At 38.0% G+C, this 20,458-nt stretch overlaps 1 protein-coding gene across 1 annotated transcript in view; it reads right to left on the bottom strand.

The window, feature by feature from the left end:
* Positions 1-2,010: 2,010 nt before the first annotated feature.
* The window catches only part of LOC111516554 (uncharacterized), a 213,807-nt gene continuing 195,359 nt past the window's right edge, over positions 2,011-20,458 (bottom strand). Inside the window, exons 11-13 of the mRNA XM_074180442.1 lie at positions 10,858-10,977; positions 8,061-8,131; positions 2,011-7,996 (exon numbers count right to left, since the gene is read on the bottom strand). Coding sequence (XP_074036543.1) covers positions 6,760-7,996; positions 8,061-8,131; positions 10,858-10,977 — 1,428 coding nt within the window. The 3' untranslated portion in view covers positions 2,011-6,759. The remainder of the gene's footprint in view (positions 7,997-8,060; positions 8,132-10,857; positions 10,978-20,458) is intronic.

Genomic DNA, 20,458 nt, shown 5'->3' with positions numbered 1-20,458 from the left:
GCTCTCTGTCTGACAACAGAGAGATCCTCGCTGGAGTGCCACAGGGGGCCGTGCTCTCTCCCATGCTCTATTCTCTTTATACCAGCGACCTTCCGAGGTCCGAGCATGTGAAGGTATCTCTCTACGCCGATGACACGGCTCTCCTCTCATCTTCCATGGGTCGGGAGCTCGGGATCGTCTATATGCAACGTGCATTGGGCGACCTCGAGCGCTGGTACCTCGAGTGGAAGATCCGAGTGAATCCGGAAAAAACTCAGGCAATAACCATGGGAAGAACGATAGCTTCTCCGGTCATGAAAGTGAGAATCTCTGGAAGGGAGATTGATTGGCAAGCGCGGGTCAAGTACCTAGGTCTTCTTATAGATCGTAGGCTCACCTGGAACCCGCATCTGTTAAGCGTAAAGGCAAAAATCCAGGGTCGGGTGGCAAGCCTGTACCCTTTGATAAATAGAAATTCCAAGTTAAGCCTGAAGAATAAAATTACGATCTATAACATGATGTTCAAGTCTGTCATCATATGCTTCAGGCGTTTGGGGACAAGCGGCTCCGACTAACATCTCCATCTTGGAGACTCTACAAAACAAAATTCTACGGATGATTGTGAATGCTCCGTGGTTCGTGCGGAATGAAGCCATCCGCAGAGATTTGAAGCTGCCTTCCATTCAGCAATCCATTCAGTCGAGGAATCGGCGAGTTTTAGATTATGCTGAAACTCATGAAAATCCTTTAGTCAGGGAAGCTATAGATTACGCTGTAGATGACCCCTCCCGATATAGAAGGCCCCGTCGCATAAGGCCCCTATGTCCTCAGTTAACGGATGAATAATATCTTTATCCATCTCACCCCAGCCAGGTAGGGGTATACAGCGAAGGGCGGTTTGGATGTCTCAGGACTTTCATGCCACCAATAAACACCAGTCATAGCCCGTTTGTCTTTCTGACAAACACCAGTTGAAAGGGGAAGGGAGCCAGGCTTCAACCTGCAGGAAATCAAGATGGATTACGTCGTCGTCATTTTGTCTTCAGTGAGGGAAGCTATAGATTACGCTGTAGACGACCCCTCCCGATATAGAAGGCCCCGACACTCTGTCGCATAAGGCCCCTATGTCCTCAGTTAACGGATGAATAATATCTTCATCCATCTCACCCCAGCCAGGTAGGGGTATACAGCGAAGGGCGGTATGGATGTCTCAGGACTTTCATGCCACCAATAAACACCAGTCATAACCCGTTTGTCTTTCTGACGAACACCAGTTGAAAGGGGAAGGGAGCCAGGCTTCAACCTGCATGAAATCAAGATGGATTACGTCATTTTGTCTTCAATCGAAGACCGCCTGCCTGGTACTGACGATGCCCAATAGGCTGAAACAGCTGAATACCGGTGGCTCTTAAATTGAAATCGATAAGGAAATGATCAGAAAGTACTTATCTATCAATCTTTTGATTTCCATGGAATTATTTTCCAGCAGCTTGACTGCATTAAGTTTTGTCGATTTTATATCATTTCTAGAAACATATGGATTCGTTTTCCGATGGCATTTCAGGTTAGTTTCCCAAATTTCTGCTACCGCAGTTGTCGGTTGATTGGTCAAACCACCAACACTGACATAAAAACTTGGCAAGTTGACTTGGGTGTCACACCAATAGGTGATTCCACTTATGTTTCGCTTGCGTTTACGCAGCTATTTTTATCAAGTACTTTCTTGGTTTTTTCTCATTTTGTCTTCAATCGAGGACCGCCTGCCCTGTACTGACGATGCCCAATAGGCTGAAACAGCTGTCTACCGGTGACTCTTAAATTGAAAACAATATGGGAATGATCATAATAGTACTTATCTATTTATCTAGTTAGTTCACTTCACTCCTTAGATAATCTACATTAGTTTCAGATTGCTATCAGTATTTTTCTACCCTTTAGAAAATCTCATCTGAAATCACTGTGTTTATATTCCAGATCCTGAACGGTTAATAAGCCCAAAAACATCAAGAAATATTTCAGATTTTTCGCTTTCTCCATATGTATTTATTAGATTCGAATTTTCTACTACTTTCATAAAATGAAACCATTCAATCTAGGATCATATATTATCTCTTCAACAATAAGTGGTTTATATTAGAGTCTATAATTTACAATGTTTGTGTTCTAAATCAGATATATACATTATATACAACGAATACATTGTTTAAAATATTTTCGAAACTACACGCTAGATCATTTGAAGTAAGTATACGGTTTACAGACGAGTTAAAGTCTATTGATTCTACAATTGTACTCCTAGATGTTCATTCAATTATTTGAAATTTCATCTATTTTTTTAATATCGCAAGAAAATATTTTAAACATTCTTCAGTGAATCACATTTCATATATTTTGGCATTCGTGGAATATATACCATTCTGAAATCAATAAATTCCGATAAACTATAAAATGTCAACAATAGGATAGAGAGTTATATTTCATAAATAGACGGAGAAAACTGTTTAAAATTGACTATAAACTCCAACAGTATCACATGAAACGGTATTTCACAATATTAAAGCTTGTCGTTTCACTATTATACTTATTGCGATAGTATGTAATATGAATAAAATCGGGGTATACCAGAGTACAATTATGATTATACAGTATTAACTGGATTCCCTATTGAGAAGAGCCAATACCTGGGATTAAAAGTATCGGGCGTAACACATAGGCGCTAGTCTTATTGAATTCACCACTTTTTCAATTAATACTGACCTTCAAAACCAAGCTGGTGAAATTTCATGACAAGCTACTTGTAAGTTTTTGAGTTATTGTGCTAAGAGTGATACTACATTTGTTATTTTCAAAACAATGGATCAAAAACAATTTCGTGTTTTAATTTCACCCTGCTTCTTGATGAGATAAAATACCGTTCAGGCAAAGCGATGATTCGGTAAGTGTTATAAGGACTCCGCTCTATCAGAAACGATAATTAAACGTTAGTTTGCTGACTTTAAATGTGATCGTAGAGACACCGATGATGCAGAACGCAGGGGACGTCCAAATGAGGCAGTAACACCAGAAAACATAAAAAAATGCACACAATCGTTCATAATGGCTGAAATGAAGTTGCGTGAGTTAGCTGTTATTATACAGATATCAATGGAACGTGTCGGCTTTATATTGCATGGGCATTTGACTATCAGGGAGCTCTGTTCACAGTGGGTGCCGCGCGAGCTCAATGTTGAGCAAAAACAGGAACGTCTTGATTTTTTTTATTTATTTATTTTATTTATTATCAAATATTTCACTTGTTGAAAGGTACAATGGAGAAAAATATGAAAAAACATATCTTCCAATATACCATTATGGAGATGCATTGAACAACTGATACCACTTTGGCGAACTCGCTTCACCATAACATCTGGTCAAGCAAGAATCCAAACAGGGTGGGTCACTATCAGAAGGGGTGTATTTCAGGGTGATTCCCTCAGTCCCCTTCCCCTATACTCGAGGGTATAACTGTGGCACTCCCGGAAATCGGAGGCACAAGGTCACCCATCTATTTTATATGGATGCTCTTAAACTTTATGCCCTGGAGAGAAGGATCTCCATCAGTCCTTGAAGGTGCTATCGTTATGAAATTCGGGATAGAAAAATGTGCAATGGTCCATCTCAAAAAAGGACTATGCGGGGACTACGGAGAAGATGTGCAGCTCGTAGATGAAAGCATCCTATACCATCTGGATGCCGGAGAGACGTATACTTACCTCGGGGTGGAACAACGCCACTCATAAGGAGTAACAGCAGTGAAAAACTCTATTCGCGGCAAGTATCAGCACAAACTTCGACAGATCTGGTCATCGAAACTGTCGGGAATGAACAAAGTTGCTACAACAATCTTACTCTACTCATTTGGACTAGTGAAGTGGACTCGGGAGGAGCTGTATCAACTCGACGTGGAAACCCAAAAAATGATGCATCTCTATAGGAGTTTGCATCCCAAATAGTCCGTTACACTATTGTAGTTCGCCCTATAACAGGGAGGCCGTGAACTTTTGAGTTTGGAGTGTCTACATGACAGAATGGTACTGGATAAAGCCTGTAAAGTCGTCAGGAGTTCGGATCCCCTTCTCTGCATGGTCTGTGACCATGAGAGAGCAAGAATTGGAGCATTTCTTCTTAGGGCAGCTGCCTGAGCAGCTGATGAACTCGGTATAGTTTTCGACTCTGAACAAGGTGACCACAACTCTGTCACCGAGTTGGAACCCGTTCAGCAAAAAGCCCAGAAAAAAACGGCATAGATCACCTTACTTCTGCGGAGACACAAGGATAAGCCTCTGCATGGGGTCTTCTTCAATAACATTGGAGACCTTGGCTCATCAAAGCGCCTGACGTTTGCTTTTCTCAGGTCGAGTGGGCTGAAGTCGGAAACTGAGGGGTTCATCATGGCTTGTCAGGAGATGTCTTCAACACCTTGGTCTACCGCAGTCGCGTGATGGGTATAGAGGTTCCTGACACAAGGTGCCGGGCTTGCCGCCAGGCGCCCGAGACCCTAATGTACTTGCTATCAGCATGTCCAGCATATGCGGTCTCGGCCTATATCCATCGACATAACGCGGCCCTAAGAGTGCTATATTACCATCTACGGCACTCTTACGGTATTGACGAGACACCGGTGTTGTCCTACGCTCCGGAGGATCGTTGTGGGGAACGAGAAGTGCCGAATTTATTGGAACTATTCGTTCCCCACCCTCAGGCTCATACAAGCTAATAAGCCTGATGTAGTCCTTCTCGATCACCAGAGCAAAACGATATTTGTCGTGGAGTTTTCAGCTCCTGGCGAGACGAATATTGTCAGAAAAGAGGAGGAAAAACGGATAAAATATCGAGATTTTCTCTTCGCACTCCACAGACTCTATCCAGATCACTCTGTCGGGATGGTTGTTCTGATTATTGGAGTCCTTGGTGGAATGATGTCCTCTCTACTCTCGAATCTCAAAATCATACCAGCTTGCCGCACTAAGGCAGAAATCTTAGCCGCACAGATAATGCTGGCGCGCCCTCCCGAATGTATCGGGGCTTCGGGGGATAGGGCCAGACCTGCGCACACTATGGTGAAAAAAAAATAACAATAATAATAATAATGATAATAGGTCTTTATTCCCAGAATGATGGCATAAATAAATGTGAACATTTACTGAAACGGAAAAGGCTGAAGATCAGTTGGTTGTAACGAAAGATGCAACCTCAGTTTTTCATCTTAGGCCAAAAAAAAAAAGAAAAACAAACTATATATATATAGGTACACATATACACATGCATACACATATACGCAAATTATTTCCTAAATGAAAAAGAAACACAAATAACATGGAGACGAATAAAATCGTCAATAAAATTCATCCGAGGAGTAGCAATTTTTTTCAATTAAAAAAGTTTTCAATCTTGATTTAAAAATATTTATAGTAGGGGCTGCCTTTATATTTATGTCTAATTTGTTGACAATTTTCGGTCCGAGATGAAGATGGCTTTTCTGGTAGAATGCTATTCGATGTGATCGACGTACTAGCAAATTTCCAGAGCGAGTTGGATAATCATGAGTTTGCTTGTTCGATAAAAAACTTGATTTGTTATTATAAACAATAATACATAATTCATAAACATATATCCCAACAACCGTAAGAAGTTTCCGGTTTTTGAAAGAGCTCCTGCATGACTCTCTCCATTCAAGTTTAGCAATTATTCGGACTGCCGACTTTTGTAATATAAAAATCCTTTTCACGGACGATCCTGTACCCCAATTCAAAATCCCGTATCGCAAATAACAATGAATAGTGGCATAGTACGGACTCAACAGTAGTTAGACAAGAATCTTAACGCATAACAATTTTTACGTAGTTTTTCAAAAAAAAAAGAGTCAATATGTGGTGTCCAGGTGAGTCTGTAATCAACTGTGATGCCTAATAATACAGTTTCTTTAGAGGATTCTATATGAAAATCATCATGTTGCGTTTTTGTAAAAGTGTCTAGTGAAAATCACACAATAAAGTGTTTTCAGAATACGTTAATGGTCCAAGATCTGGTGTCGAAAATATTGAGAAATGTAACAATTTTGAGACTTTCCCAGCGCTAGTTTTCCCGGTACCGAAGGTGTTGACTGTATAGCAATCTTCCCTCACTAAAATGTGACCTTATCTGAACATTTTTACATGAAAATAGCTTTTTACATCGTTGTTGGATAATGATGTTTTGTTCCAGTGCATTATTCGATGTCATACTTTTCATGTGATACCGAGGAGGTAATAACATTAATATCTGACATTTTTGCTAAACTATTCATTAAAACTCTCTTCAAACACCCTTAAATCTGCAGCATAAGACTTCAATATCACCAATCTACTTGAAAAATTCTAAATATAATTGGCAGTATATATCATTAAATTTATGAGACTCATGGAAATTAAGAAGAACATGGAGAATTCATCGATAAAATCCTATAGAAATAGTCCTAGTTAAAAAGGCGATGAGGCTCTTAGCCTCCAAAGATAAAGGCTCCTAGTAACACTTAGTGGTCGATTTTTATCACTATTAATAATGCTAAGGCCGTTTATTCATTCCATAGGCACCAAATTCCATTTCAAACATCTCCGTGCCTAGTGAATCAACGACTGTCAAAAAGTTTCACTATGATCCAATTGGAAAATGAATGAAGATGGTCGTAATGGCAAAACGAAGGTTCCGGACTGCCAAGTCATGACTTCAAAGTTGTCCTTCCTGAAACTTTCCGGTACTTTCTCAAGTGGGATCTGATGGCTCTTCCTTATCCCTCAGAGCCGTCAGTAGGTGGCTTCTAAGCTCAGACTCCGAACTCCTCCATAAAAGAACCAACTCGTCTTTGGATAGACGTTCCAGAGGCGACCTGCCATTTGAATTTCGCGGTGAACAGTTAGGAGGAGGTGGAGCAGGTGGCAACTCTTCTTCTCGTAGTCTTGATTTTGACCTTGACTTTTCTCTAGGCGTAGGATTGTTACTATCCAGGGATTTCGATTGCTCTGTTAACCTATTTCGTCTGTTCTGTTCGCCAATGGATGCTGTTGCATCACCCAAACTCTGATGCCTGGTTTTATTTCTTCTTGACAACGGAGGATGTCGCAATTCAACCTTGTCAGGGATTGATTCAACCTGCGTGGTATCTTCCACCTGAATTCGAATCTGAGGATTATTTTTTTGTTTCGGTGTAACATTTTCGGTTCTCTTGAGTGGTTTGAGATTTTTCGTGATTCTTCCTTGTAGTTCCTCTATAGTTTGCCTGTTTCTCCTAGCAACGTCGTCATCAGATAAGTTATTTTTCATTTCACTTGTATTGGTCCCCGATACATTATTGAAACTTCTAGTTGTTGTCAAAAAGTCAGATTTTCCAGATGAGCATAAGGTTTCATCACTCTTGCCAAGAGTCAAGCTGTACTGCGGTTGCAAACGGTGTTTGTCAATTGGTTCTTGATAGCGTGGTAAGGTGGCTAGCTTTTTACCAATACTCTCGCTGTCTGAAAGTTTTCTCATCGGTTCTGAGTATTTGCTGCAGTCTGATAGATTCTCAATGGATAGAATAGGACTTTTTCCGGCCAATTTACTTCCACTGCTCAGCATATCTAAAGCACTGGACCTTCTGCTATTTATATCAGGCGGTGAACTCGATAGAAAATCCTTACTCAATCTCCTACCAACAGCACTACTGCGGTCTTGTTTGAGAGACGGAGAATTGAATACACTGTCGGTACTGAATCGTCTGACATTGAGAGTTACTGAACTTTTTGCTCTGTTCTTAGACCTGGGACTGAAGAGTTGTTTATTGAAGTAGGTGGTGGGTGATCTGATTTTCCCTCCGCTATCTGCCTTAGGGCTAGATCTCAGGAAAGTTCTTCTGATGATGCTAGGGCTCAATTTGGACTTCTTTTCATCGGGAGATAGTTGGTACTCTGAATCAACTTCGGTTACGGGTTCCAGGGGGGGTTCTCTCTCCTCTTGTTGTTGCCTGCGAATAGTACTGTTTCTCAATAGTGTTTGTGTTCGGCATTGAAATCGCTCTATAGACTCACCTTCTAATTTCTTGGATCATTTCAAAGAACTGTGCTTTGCTTTTTCTCCTCCTGCGTTGTTCATGTTCCTTCTGAAACAAGAGTCATCAAGAAAATTCTATGGAATATTCTGAGAATAGTTAACAAATACAGGATATTGGATAGTGTGCCCAATTTTTCATTTCATTTCTCAGTATAAATTTCATACACGTGAAAACAAAGTGATGAGTTTCAATTCAAATGTTGGAATTCTTTGAAAAGATATGACGTGTAGGCTCTGAAGCTACTGCAGAGCCTACTGTGTAGGTAGGGATTGATATTTCGAAAATATAATTCCAAAATATTTATTTTCTCATACGTATGTTACTAGTTAACAATATTTCACTCAGATGAAGATTTTGTATATGTAGCGTAGCAGTGTTGAAATTGATGGACTCTCAGGCACATTGCGGTCTGGGTAGGATCTTTCCTGTACTGACGCGAGGTAATACCTCGAAACCGCGGTCTGCAAGTAATCTACTTGAATAATTTCAGCATGGTCCTGCTGCTGAATGAACGAGAAACTTCTGTGAGATATCTTGCATACATGTCTGTCAGACATAATTCAATATCCAGAGTTGTATTAGCCAGGAAAGTAGTTGTTTTCCAACAGACTTTCACCAGATCCCACTGTGTAGGTAGTTGGAAGAGATAAATATTTCAAATAATTGATTTCCGAACTATTATTTTGTTATTCTATGATGGGTTTTTCTAAGACCCTATTTTTTGAGTAGTCCGACAGAAAAAAGTCCAGTGTAGGACCATATTGATTACGCTGGATACACAGGCCAACGATAAAAAACCTTTTCTCACTTTAAACACCTTATTATTTTGTTTTTTAGGGTGCTAAATCCAAATATGACACTTATTAAGCCGTAGCACCTACCATTTTTTCACAGAGGAACTCAGAAAATTATTGGCACCATTTGTCCATCCGATAAATTTATTGGAGATAGTATACGTATAAACTCAACGTTACGCTGATGCCAAATTACAAGATATTTTGAAGATATACTTCAACTTTGTCGCATTGGAGTACATTAAAATGCCCCTGACGGAAGAAGTTCTACCCGTGGAGGTGTCTCCTAAACGACTTCATGGACTAAAAGGTAGCAAAATTATCTGGCATCAACAATACTCTAAACAAGGTCTGATCTGAGCTTCATGAAGCTGAGGTGCGTACAGTTTGCTAGTTCGGAACAGTGTTCCAAACTCTTGAAGAGCAGCCTTTGCAATTCCAGCGGCATGATTGTGCCAAGATATATTGGTGTCCATTCCAACCCCCAACAAACTTATCGAAGCAGAAAGCGGAATTCTCTGTCCTAACATTATTATATCTGGTTTGGAGAAATATTTTTATACAAGGTGATAAATAACAATATTACAGATATAAACATACTCGAACTCATAGATTTTAATGTTCCTCAGTATCCTACAAGAAGTCCAATATTTTTTAAACTACCCAAGACAAGTGAAAAATAACTGCTCTGAGTCCTCTTTCAGCCATGCTTTGTAAAGCAAATGAAATTAATGAAATGAAATGAAAAAAAAATAGATTTCAGTAATTCCATCTAAGGTTTCAGATATGATGTTATTAATTATTTATTAGAAATATAAATGTAATCGTAAATAATATGTTTGAAAATCTTTCAGTGTATATGTATAGAAATAAGCCCACACAATTAATTAGTAATAAGAATTTCCATGTAATTAGACTGTCAAGTCTGTATGGAAAATAAAATAAAACAAAATGAAAAAAAATAATAAAATAAAATGAAATGAAATGGAATGAAATGAAATGGAATGAAAGGGAAGGGAAGGGAAGGGAAGGGAAGGGAAGGGAAGGGAAGGGAAGGGAAGGGAAGGGAAGGGAAGGGAAGGGAAGGGAAGGGAAGGGAAGGGAAGGGAAGGGAAGGGAAGGGAAGGGAAGGGAAGGGAAGGGAAGGGAAGGGAAGGGAAGGGAAGGGAAGGGAAGGGAAGGGAAGGGAAGGGAAGGGAAGGGAAGGGAAGGGAAGGGAAGGGAAGGGAAGGGAAGGGAAGGGAAGGGAAGGGAAGGGAAGGGAAGGGAAGGGAAGGGAAGGGAAGGGAAGGGAAGGGAAGGGAAGGGAAGGGAAGGGAAGGGAAGGGAAGGGAAGGGAAGGGAAGGGAAGGGAAGGGAAGGGAAGGGAAGGGAAGGGAAGGGAAGGGAAGGGAAGGGAAGGGAAGGGAAGGGAAGGGAAGGGAAGGGAAGGGAAGGGAAGGGAAGGGAAGGGAAGGGAAGGGAAGGGAAGGGAAGGGAAGGGAAGGGAAGGGAAGGGAAGGGAAGGGAAGGGAAGGGAAGGGAAGGGAAGGGAAGGGAAGGGAAGGGAAGGGAAGGGAAGGGAAAGGAAAGGAAAGGAAAGGAAAGGAAAGGAAAGGAAAGGAAAGGAAAGGAAAGGAAAGGAAAGGAAAGGAAAGGAAAGGAAAGGAAAGGAAAAGAAAGGAAATGAATTGAAATGAAATGAAATGAAATGGAATAAAATGAAATCGATGCATTGGTTTTTGTCGTATTGAATTAAACCTGCACCAACTCCCTGAACGGAGGCGATATCTGCTCTACTTTCCCTCAGTAAGTCAGCAAAAGCTCACGCACAATCGATGATTCACCTCAACTATCTCAAACTCTCCAAAATTTTCTACGTTTGGCATCTCAATACCGCCAACATTTCGTAAAGTAGCGAACCTCATCAGATCAGTGATGGAGTTTGATAATATCATGTGTGTATTTTTTCTGACTGAAATAATAAAAACTAATACGAACCCTTTTTATGCTTTTCTGGAACAAACTCGTTATTTGTCCTTGTCTGATGGTGTGGACCAATTCCCTAGCGGCGTGATGTGGCGACACCAATTCTACGCAGTTGATGAAGCGGTACAATTTCTGTGAACAAAACATAATACTGAGCAGATGGAAGCATTTCCGTCTGACGTTTCACTCTTTGCCTTCATATTCAAATATTATTTCCAGATATTATGAAACTATGTATTATACAATGCATACAGTATTGTGAAATTCAAGAATAATGAAAATATGTGTGACCTAATTATGACTGTATTCTAACGCGAGCTGGAAAAGGTGTGGAGATCGACAATAATCAGAACTATTAATGGATATAGAGTGGAATATATAAGATATACATGGTTTGTTCGAAAAGTTAGGTGAATTTCAAATTTTCATCAAAAAATATTTGTTCATTTCTCAATTTCTATTTTCTCCCCTTCGAAGTAGCCCCTCTCATATATGATACACTTGTGTCAGCGTTTTCACTAATCCTAGGAGCAGGTCTGATATGCACTTTTTGTATGTCCTTGTCCTCTCTCAGAGATTCGGTTTTTATCTCCTCAATCGTCGCAAAACGCCGTTCTATCATGGGCTTTTTCTATCTTGCTAACAGGAAAACATTGCAGGGTGCCGAATCTGGTAAATACGGTGGCTGAGGTATGATTACGGTTTAATTTTTTGACAAAAAATTACGAACAAGCAAGGTGCAGTATCGCGATCTAAAAGTCATAAATTATTCCTTATTGACCGTACGACCATGTGACAAAGGCTCTTGATGCACCACGCCACGGCAATTAAAGGAAACGATGAGCAATCCTTAGCATTTATCTTGAATGGTTTATTATTTCAGTTTAATTATTAAAAAAAGGTGGAACAGAAGTGGTCCCAAATTCGAGCCTTTGGGCACTCCGAAACTGGGAGTATATAAAGCAGATTCAAAGCCTTCATACTCTACGTACTGTTTTCTAACAAGTTGGAGATTTGATATAAGTTTTACCAAACTTGCTGGTGGACCAAATTCTGAGGAAAGCTTTTTGCGTGTCTGTATAAATGACGTCAACCTGCAATTTTCCATCCAAAGCTTCAGAGACACATTGTGAAAGACATGCAAGATTGGTTGTGCACGATTTGTTTTCTACAAATCTATGCTAATTATCCGACATAATATTTCGGTTTGGACTGTAAATATTTCCAATCACTTGAAGAAATTGAACCTAATTTACTGTTTTTTCAAACATACTGAATGAATAAATACAACGTGCATTCCGAAATGTTTTCAATTTACCGTTTTGCTCAGATAACATTCCACGGTCCATATTTAGAATATATTGTTATTATTCATGTTTCAAATTCTTCAAATATAAATAATATATTTACTGATTAATTTGATGATTGCTATTTATGTACCGGAAAAACAAACAAAACAAATATTTATCATTCAAATTGATTCATTGATTTCTCAAAATAGTCTTCAAAATAATTGATGATTATGAAAAGGTAAACAATTATTCATAAATATTCAATCACTGACTCTTCTCGGATAGCCTTTCATGAAATATTCTATCGAATGTTGTTTACTATTCGAAATTTATACTCCTGTCTTATTAGGGGTTCAACTCTGGAATATAAGATAGTCCAGAACTACGTATACCTACGCCTCCATTTTGTCGATCTGAAACTTGTATCGTAACTTTCATGATATATCTCATCTGCATAGTAAGTCAAAATTCTAAAAAATCGGTTGTCCGAAATGTTTCGATATTGGGACAAAATTTCAGCATTGCCAAGATACAAAATATTTGGAAAACTTCTGAAGAAGTTGGAAGTTTCCGACATTTTCTTGTTGAAGGATAGAAGTGGAAACAGAAAACTTTTTCTAAAAAATTAATTTTTTCAAAAAATATCATCTCTTCAATTTCTCAGGTTCTATTTCTTCCTTCTATTGATCATCTTGTCAGTAATTCAGACTAGACACGATTCATATTGGGCCATAAACATTGCCAAACATTGCCAACAACAGACATCTCTGTTTCGACCCGCCATAGGTCTCATCAGTGATGCTAGGCTGTACCACAGATGCACTGCTGCATTCAACTGTCCTCAAAGAACAAGCCTCCTAGGCTTGTTCTTTGAGGACAGTTGTCAAACCTAGAATTGTCAAACTAGAATTGTCAAACCTAGGCTTGACAATTCCCATACATGTAACTGTCATCGGGAAATGAAAATTTATTATTATTATTATTATCATCATCATAATCAACGAGAAAATAACCTCTCACGAAAACGCCACCAGGAATATTCGTAGGTTATGATATAAAGTATGTGGAAAAGTTTGGTACATGTTATATTTTTATATTTCAACAGTGATAATTTTTTTCAAGTTCATTGAAAACAACTTTTAAATGTCAGATATAGTATAATCGATATTGAAACTTGTTGATCCCAACAAATATTATTATATTTAGATATACTGCCCGCCAAGACTCTCACGAAAAGACATAATATGGAATATTAACACAGAAACATCAGTTATACAAGATTGTTCATAATAAAAAAAATCTTGAATTATTTCTACTTTTGCGCAAGCTTAACGAATGGACAAAAATACATTCCATGTTGAATTCAATTATGGTCGATTTGATCTGAATATTACTGTAATTTGTCAATCAATATGTTTCGAACGAACGAAATGAAATGGAGATTCCTGGACTGAAGTATGTAAGAGTGATTCGGATTAATGAGGTAAAATGTGCGAAGAAGAAAAATTTCGTTTTATATTTCAACGGTGTGATCGGTCATAAAATTATCACACAGAAACGTCTAATCACAAGCAACATAATCATATACTGGTCTTTAGGACAGTCACAAAGAGGGATAAATCGATATACCATCGCCAAAACACTGTTTATATGGAAATATTCACAATGAACCAAACCGAAACCATTTAAAGTTTTGTGACGGTTAGACGAAAAAACTTGACCTGTTGAAATTTTTTTCCAGTTCCACTGTTAGTCGGCATCCAAGAAAATAGCGTTGACAGATAGATAGATAGACAGAAGTTTATTGATCAAGACACCAATTAAACATGGGATTGACAAGCCAAAATACCATAGTTACACTTTGCTTATTGCTAGAATAGAATATAAAATTTATGTCCGTAAAATATAAGGATACTTATATAAAACTATCCAACAGAATTAAAATCGTCAATAGGACTCAGACACCACAACATGAATTCCTTTTTATCATATAATGCATTCAGGAGCGGAAAATATTTCAATTTAGGCTTGAATCTGAACAGGTTCGACAGGTGTTTCAATTCATGGGGTATAATAAATTATAGAAATTCGCGCCTGTATATTTTGGGGATTTTTGTAATTGTTATATGTGGCTTGTTGTAGTCTAATTTCGTTTTTTTGCGAGTTCTGTAGATGTGAAATTTTGAGTTTTGCGTGAGACTGTTTTTGTGAATGTAGGTGTGGATCAGGAGTTTGTATGAATGAATACTCGTGGAAGTTAGAAGTGTTTTCTCTTTGAAGATATTTCTGCAGGATTCTCGATAATCCCAATGGAACATTAGACGAATTATCCTTTTTTGTGCTAACAAGACTCTGGTACTATCGGTGGCCAAACCATAACCTACAATGTTATCATAAGCTACAATATCATAACTTATAGTCTAGTAGTCTAGTAAACCAATGTATAGTACACAGAAATTATACCCTCCGCATCAAGGCAACTTATCAGATTTTTTATTGCGAAGTAGTGTTTATTCGATTCGAAGCAGATTATAGTAATGCATCCCTTCCATCTGAGATTGCTATCAACAATTGTACCTAGAAATTTGCAACTTTATTAAAATATTATTGTGTGATTATTAATGTTTAGTTGTTCTGTGGAAAGTTTTCCTGTTTTGGATCTCTGGAATTGAACCGCAATGGTTTTGGAATAATTCATGATCAACCATTTTTTTACACCAATTATCAAATTGTATAATAACGTCATTCGTTTTTGTGAGTAGCTCATTTGTATCTGGGCTGGATATAGATGTATCGTCTGCGAACATATAAAGCTCTCCGTTATTTATGTAATCAGGAAGGTCATTGATGAAAAATAGGAAAATTAAGGGGCCGAGAACACTCCCTTGGGGAAACCAGTGTCGATTAATTCACAACACAACAAAGTTTTTGTTTCGGGGTTGAAATTAGATGATTTTAATGTATTTCTACGTGTTAAAACCGAAAATGACCATAAAAATTATATATTAGCTATTATATTATCATTATATTATATATATGTATATTGAGTTTTCAACAAATGAAATATTTCATCACCAACAGTTGGTACACATGTTTGTTTACATAACACCCCTCTCATCAGCTGTTCTTAAGTAGTAAACATAACCTATGTGAGTTTGTCAATTGTACGCGCGTGGTTGCTATTGAAATTATCGTGTGAAGTTGATTTTTAAATTAATTTAAGTGCTGATCTGAAATGCCTCAAAAGTGTGTGAATTCTGTCGATAGCTTTTGCTATATATGTGGTGAAATAACATTTAAGGCTCAGAAACCTAAAATGACACCTATCGTTAAGACAGCCTATGAACATTATTTTGGTGTGAAAGTTGGGGACCAAGATAAATCATGGGCTCCTCATATATGTTGTAATTCTTGTTCCGTCATATTGTGAGAGTGGCTGAAAAATAAAAACCGGGCAATGGCTTTTGCAGTACCTATGGTTTGGTGTGAGCCTACCAATCATACAGACGACTGTTATTTCTGCTCAACTCCTCCCATTAAGCAAGGTTTATCTATGAAGAAAAGAGGAACGGTTAAATACCCTAATCTCCCATCTGCTCTTCGGCCTGTACCACACTCAGACAATTTGCCAGTCCCTTCTCCACCCCAAAACTATGAAATTTTAGAGGAAGGTGATGAAGACTGTTTAGAAGGAGCAACCCATCCTTCTACATCCTATGACCCTGATTTTGAGGTAAACGATAGGTCTAGTAATCCACACAGAAGTAGTCAAGCAGAGTTGAGTGACCTTATAAGAGATCTTCGCTTGTCTAAGGAAAAGGCTGAGCTGTTAGGGTCAAGACTACAACAGTGGAATCTTCTAAAACATGATTTGAAAATATCTCAGTACAGACAGCGTCAAAAAGATTTGCTTCCTTTTTTTGAGAAAAAAGAAAACCTCGTAGTTTGTTCTGATGTTAATGGTTTGATGGACTGCTTGAATTTGGATCACACTCCATCTGAATGGAGACTGTTTATAGACTCTTCAAAACTAAGCTTAAAAGCTGTACTTCTGCATAATGGAAATCAGTTACCCTCTATTCCTATAGGTCATGCAGTTAACATGAAGGAAACGTTATATAAATATGAAAACACTTCTCCAACCAATCAAATATGAACAACACAAGTGGCACATCTGTGGTAATCTGAAAGTCATTGCTATACTCCTAGGAATGCAATTAGGGTTCACCAAGTATTGTTGTTTTTTGTGTCTGTGGGACAGTCGGGATAGAAAATCTCACTATAAAAAATGAACTGGCCTACAAGAGACCTAAACCCTAATGAGAAAAATTTAGTTTACGAGCCTCTTGTAGATCCTAAGGATGTTCTCCTTCCCCCATTACATATTAAGTTGGGACTAATGAAAAACTTTGTGAAGGCCATGGACCAGGAAGGACAAGCTTTTAAGTACTTGAGAGCAAAGTTTCCCAGGTTGAGTGATGCTAAAGTCAAGGAAGGCATCTTTATTTGGCCTCAAATCCATGAAATCGTAAATGATCCTGCTTTTGACATGATTTTAACAGGAAACGAAAAAAGAGCCTGGGAAGCCTTTAAGGGGGTTGTACATGGGTTTTTAGGTAACAAAAGGAATGATAACTTCACAGCATTGGTTAAAGAGCTTCTTCAAGCTTACCACCAACTTGGATGCAACATGTCCTTAAAAATTCATTTTCTTCACTCTCATCTTAATTTCTTCCCACAAAACTGTGGAGCTGTGAGTGACGAACATGGAGAAAGATTCCATCAAGACATTGCCTTAATGGAACAGAGATATCAGGGCCGTTGGAATGAAGCAATGCTTGCAGACTACTGCTGGTCTGTGTGAAGAGATGCTCCAGAAGTGTTTTATAAAAGACAAGCTAAACGACAGCGATCTTACAATGAATCGGATGGACTTAATTGAAATTTGGTGGTACAAACTTCTTTTATTTGTCAAAACACTAAGAATAATATTTTTTTTTATTAATTTTGTACTTAAAATATTCTAAAAGAAACATAACAATATTGTTTTATGTACTTTCACTTTTCACGTATAGTATAACTACTCTTTAAGATTAAGTACTGTGTATCTCAAAAACCAGAGCTAATAAAAATTTTTCATTGTTATTTTCGTTTTTATCACCCCAAAATTAGTAGAGATTGACTAATTTAGTGTAGGAAACATTCAAAAAATATTTTTTTGTTGTGTTGTGATAGGTAATCATCGGAAGTTTTTTCACTAATTTTCACTATTAGTTTACGACTTTCTGAAATTGAACGGTTCCATTTTGATATGCTTCCACGAATCCAAGTGCATTTATTTTTGTTACGATGGAATCAAAGTTCAGCGTGTCGAATGCACGTGACAGGTCGAAGATAAGTCCAATAATGGATTCTTTTTTCTCTAGTTTTCCGTTTATTATTCGTATGAACTCTATTGTTGCCGTTTCAGTGGAATCCATGTTGTTTTTTATTCAGTATATCAAACTTACACAGAAAGCTATTTATTCTTTTTGTTATACCTTTTTCTAGAACCTTTGAAAAAGTGCTCAGAAGCGCAATAGGTCTGTAGTTCATAAGCGACATTTTATCTCCTTTTTTGAAAATAGGTGTCACTATTGGAAATTGTTCTAATTCAATTGATTTATTCAAGATGAATGTTACGTAAGATACTATGTATGAAGCACACTTTTTCAAGAGACTGGGAATTCATCTTTTCCGGTAGATACTATCCGATACCTTAATTTTTTCGAAATGATGAACGTTGCAGACAAATTAACAGGATGAAACTTAATACTATAAAAAATTCAACACTTGAAAATGAATTACCTTAATGATTTCACCACATGCACTTGCGGGTCAAAATTCTCGTTTGATCAAATTTCTCAATATTGTGATATGGCCCTTGGCGGATCATGAACATAAACAGTCGGTTTTTCTGCTAGTCCTAGCTTCCTCAAAATACTGCTCTTTATTTTATCTATTCGAAGAGTTCGAAGTTCTTTCTCTGTTTCGAAATAATCCTCGTCAACTTTGTCTTCAGAAATACCGAGAATTTCTGCATTTGGAGGATGTGCAACACAAGAGCTAAGTAATACGACAGATGATGCCAAAATGACCACCAAAAACAGATTCATGTTGATAAACCTCACTTTGATAGGTTTCGAATGTACACACTAACAAATTATTAATGAAACTTTTGATCAATACACCAACATAAATACCGTCTACCCCACTTCGTGTCAGCATTTTTGCGAATGATGAATGACCCCTCGAACTCTCGTGTTACCGGAATTTCAGAGCATGACAAAATTGAGATAGAACGTGACGAAACCATGCAGTCGCGACTCCGTCAATTTACAAGTAATAGTAAATCAATGACATGAAATGATTATCAATCTGACATAGTTTCATCATGATTTTATCAATGGGATTCCTAAGGTCAACAAGTCCTGTTTGAAAATTCCGAAAAAAATTATTTCAAAACACGGATATCAACTTTATGATTTAGAAAATATACAAATTAGTGAATATTTTAATTAGAAACAATACACATGTTATATCTAATCAATATTTATTTTGGACATCAAACAAAGTTGGACTGAAAAGTTCGAAGGTTAACATAATTTTTTTTTTTCATAAAATCTGATTGCTTTATTCAATATAGTTGCCTCTGTGGGTGATACAACGATTATAATGGTCATAGAATCTGAGAACAGATCTGAGAACAAAAAAAGTCGCTGGGGGTTATATCTGGAGAATATCGTGGATGCAAAGGCAATGGAAGCCAATTCATGCAACGTTGATATCGTTTTCATCCATTCGTAACATGGCGCATTGTCTTTATCGCGATTTGGATCTACAAATGCTTCCAAGATGGTCGATTAATATTGCCATAATCATGTCAGCCGACTATTGCGATTTGATTCTGTTTTTTTATGACAAAACACATGCACTACAGGATAATCCTCAAGGCGCTCTCACAGCGGTGTCTGTGCGAAAGTAGCAATTCACATCGAATTACAAACGCTGGAGATTGAATCCATTTGGAAAAACATTCTCAGGAAGTTTATTCCACATAAACGCAGTTCTCCAGATGAAACAGTGAAGTTAGAGGTGTACTGAATTGAACCTCTAAATGTTGAGCAGCTATAGTTCGTCGCGTATTTCTGATATGTGCAAGTCACTTGAACACTTCCTGTGAAAGTATCTACAGAAGAGAGGCAAATCTCCAACCTTTCTTCGATGTTCCAGTTCGAACGTGATATTCGCGTCTCTAATCAGGCGGATGGCTTCTTTCTAGATGAAATCCAGCAAATTCAGGGTACGTTGGGGGGCAGAGCTCCATACCTGAGAACGAAACTCCAAAGAAAGTCTGACCTGAGCTTTATAGAGCATCAAAAGTTGCTGAGGTGTGTGTACAGTTTCCTGGTTCGGAACAGTGTTCCAAACTTTCGAGAAGCAGGCTTTGCAATTCTAGTGACATGATTGTGCCAAGACATATGGGTGTCCATTTTAACCCCCAACAAACAAACTTATCGAAGCAGAAAGCGACATTGTCTGTCCTGACATTGTTAAATCCGGGTCGCAGACATTTATCTTCTTGGAGAAAACCGATGCGTAAGTTTCTGTGGCTTTGAATTGAACCTGGTTACTTTCACCCCAATTCGAAATGACTTCTAGATCCTCGTTAAGATATGTAACCTCTTGCTGTCGGAGAAGATATGCCTTTGTAGCCAATGTCCTGGAATCAATAAGGAATGACAAGACAAGTGTGCTGTTGTCAGCAAAGCAATACAGGCTGATTCACGGTGGATGGCACATTAGACGTTTCTGTTAACCAGACAACGGATCACTTTGAAAATTCAATGGAGGGCATATTCGGACATTCTCTAGCCAACTAAAATATTTTCGACAATGCGGTGTTGCCGCTTCTATTAGAAAGCAGTAGCAACTTTGATTTTTCAAATAGAACACTCTGTATATAATATCATTTTTGGAATTTCCAACAATTGCCCGACAACTTTTCTTGATATTTCCCTATACCTATCTGTTACCGTTTTCGAAATAAAAATTAATTTCAATTTTTTTCTTCGAAAATCATGACTTTTAAAAATGCCGATATCTTTTAGTTAAGAAGTACTATGATATCGAAATTTGGTTTGGAGTTAGGTGATACTCGGACACTTCCCACACGTCAGCCTAATCTCCGTTACTTCAATACAGGGTGGTAAAAAAATACAGTTTTTTCGTTTGCTTGAAAAAGTTGCTGAAATTTGATTATTTTAAATGGAACACCCTGT

The sequence above is a fragment of the Leptinotarsa decemlineata genome, unplaced genomic scaffold (assembly GCF_025532065.1).
Source record: "Leptinotarsa decemlineata unplaced genomic scaffold, Ldec_3_MD MMD2_tig00026294_RagTag_RagTag, whole genome shotgun sequence".
Lineage (NCBI taxonomy): Eukaryota > Metazoa > Arthropoda > Insecta > Coleoptera > Chrysomelidae > Leptinotarsa > Leptinotarsa decemlineata.
The sequence above is the reverse complement of the archived record's forward strand: the minus strand, read 5'-3'. Positions and strand labels throughout refer to the sequence as shown.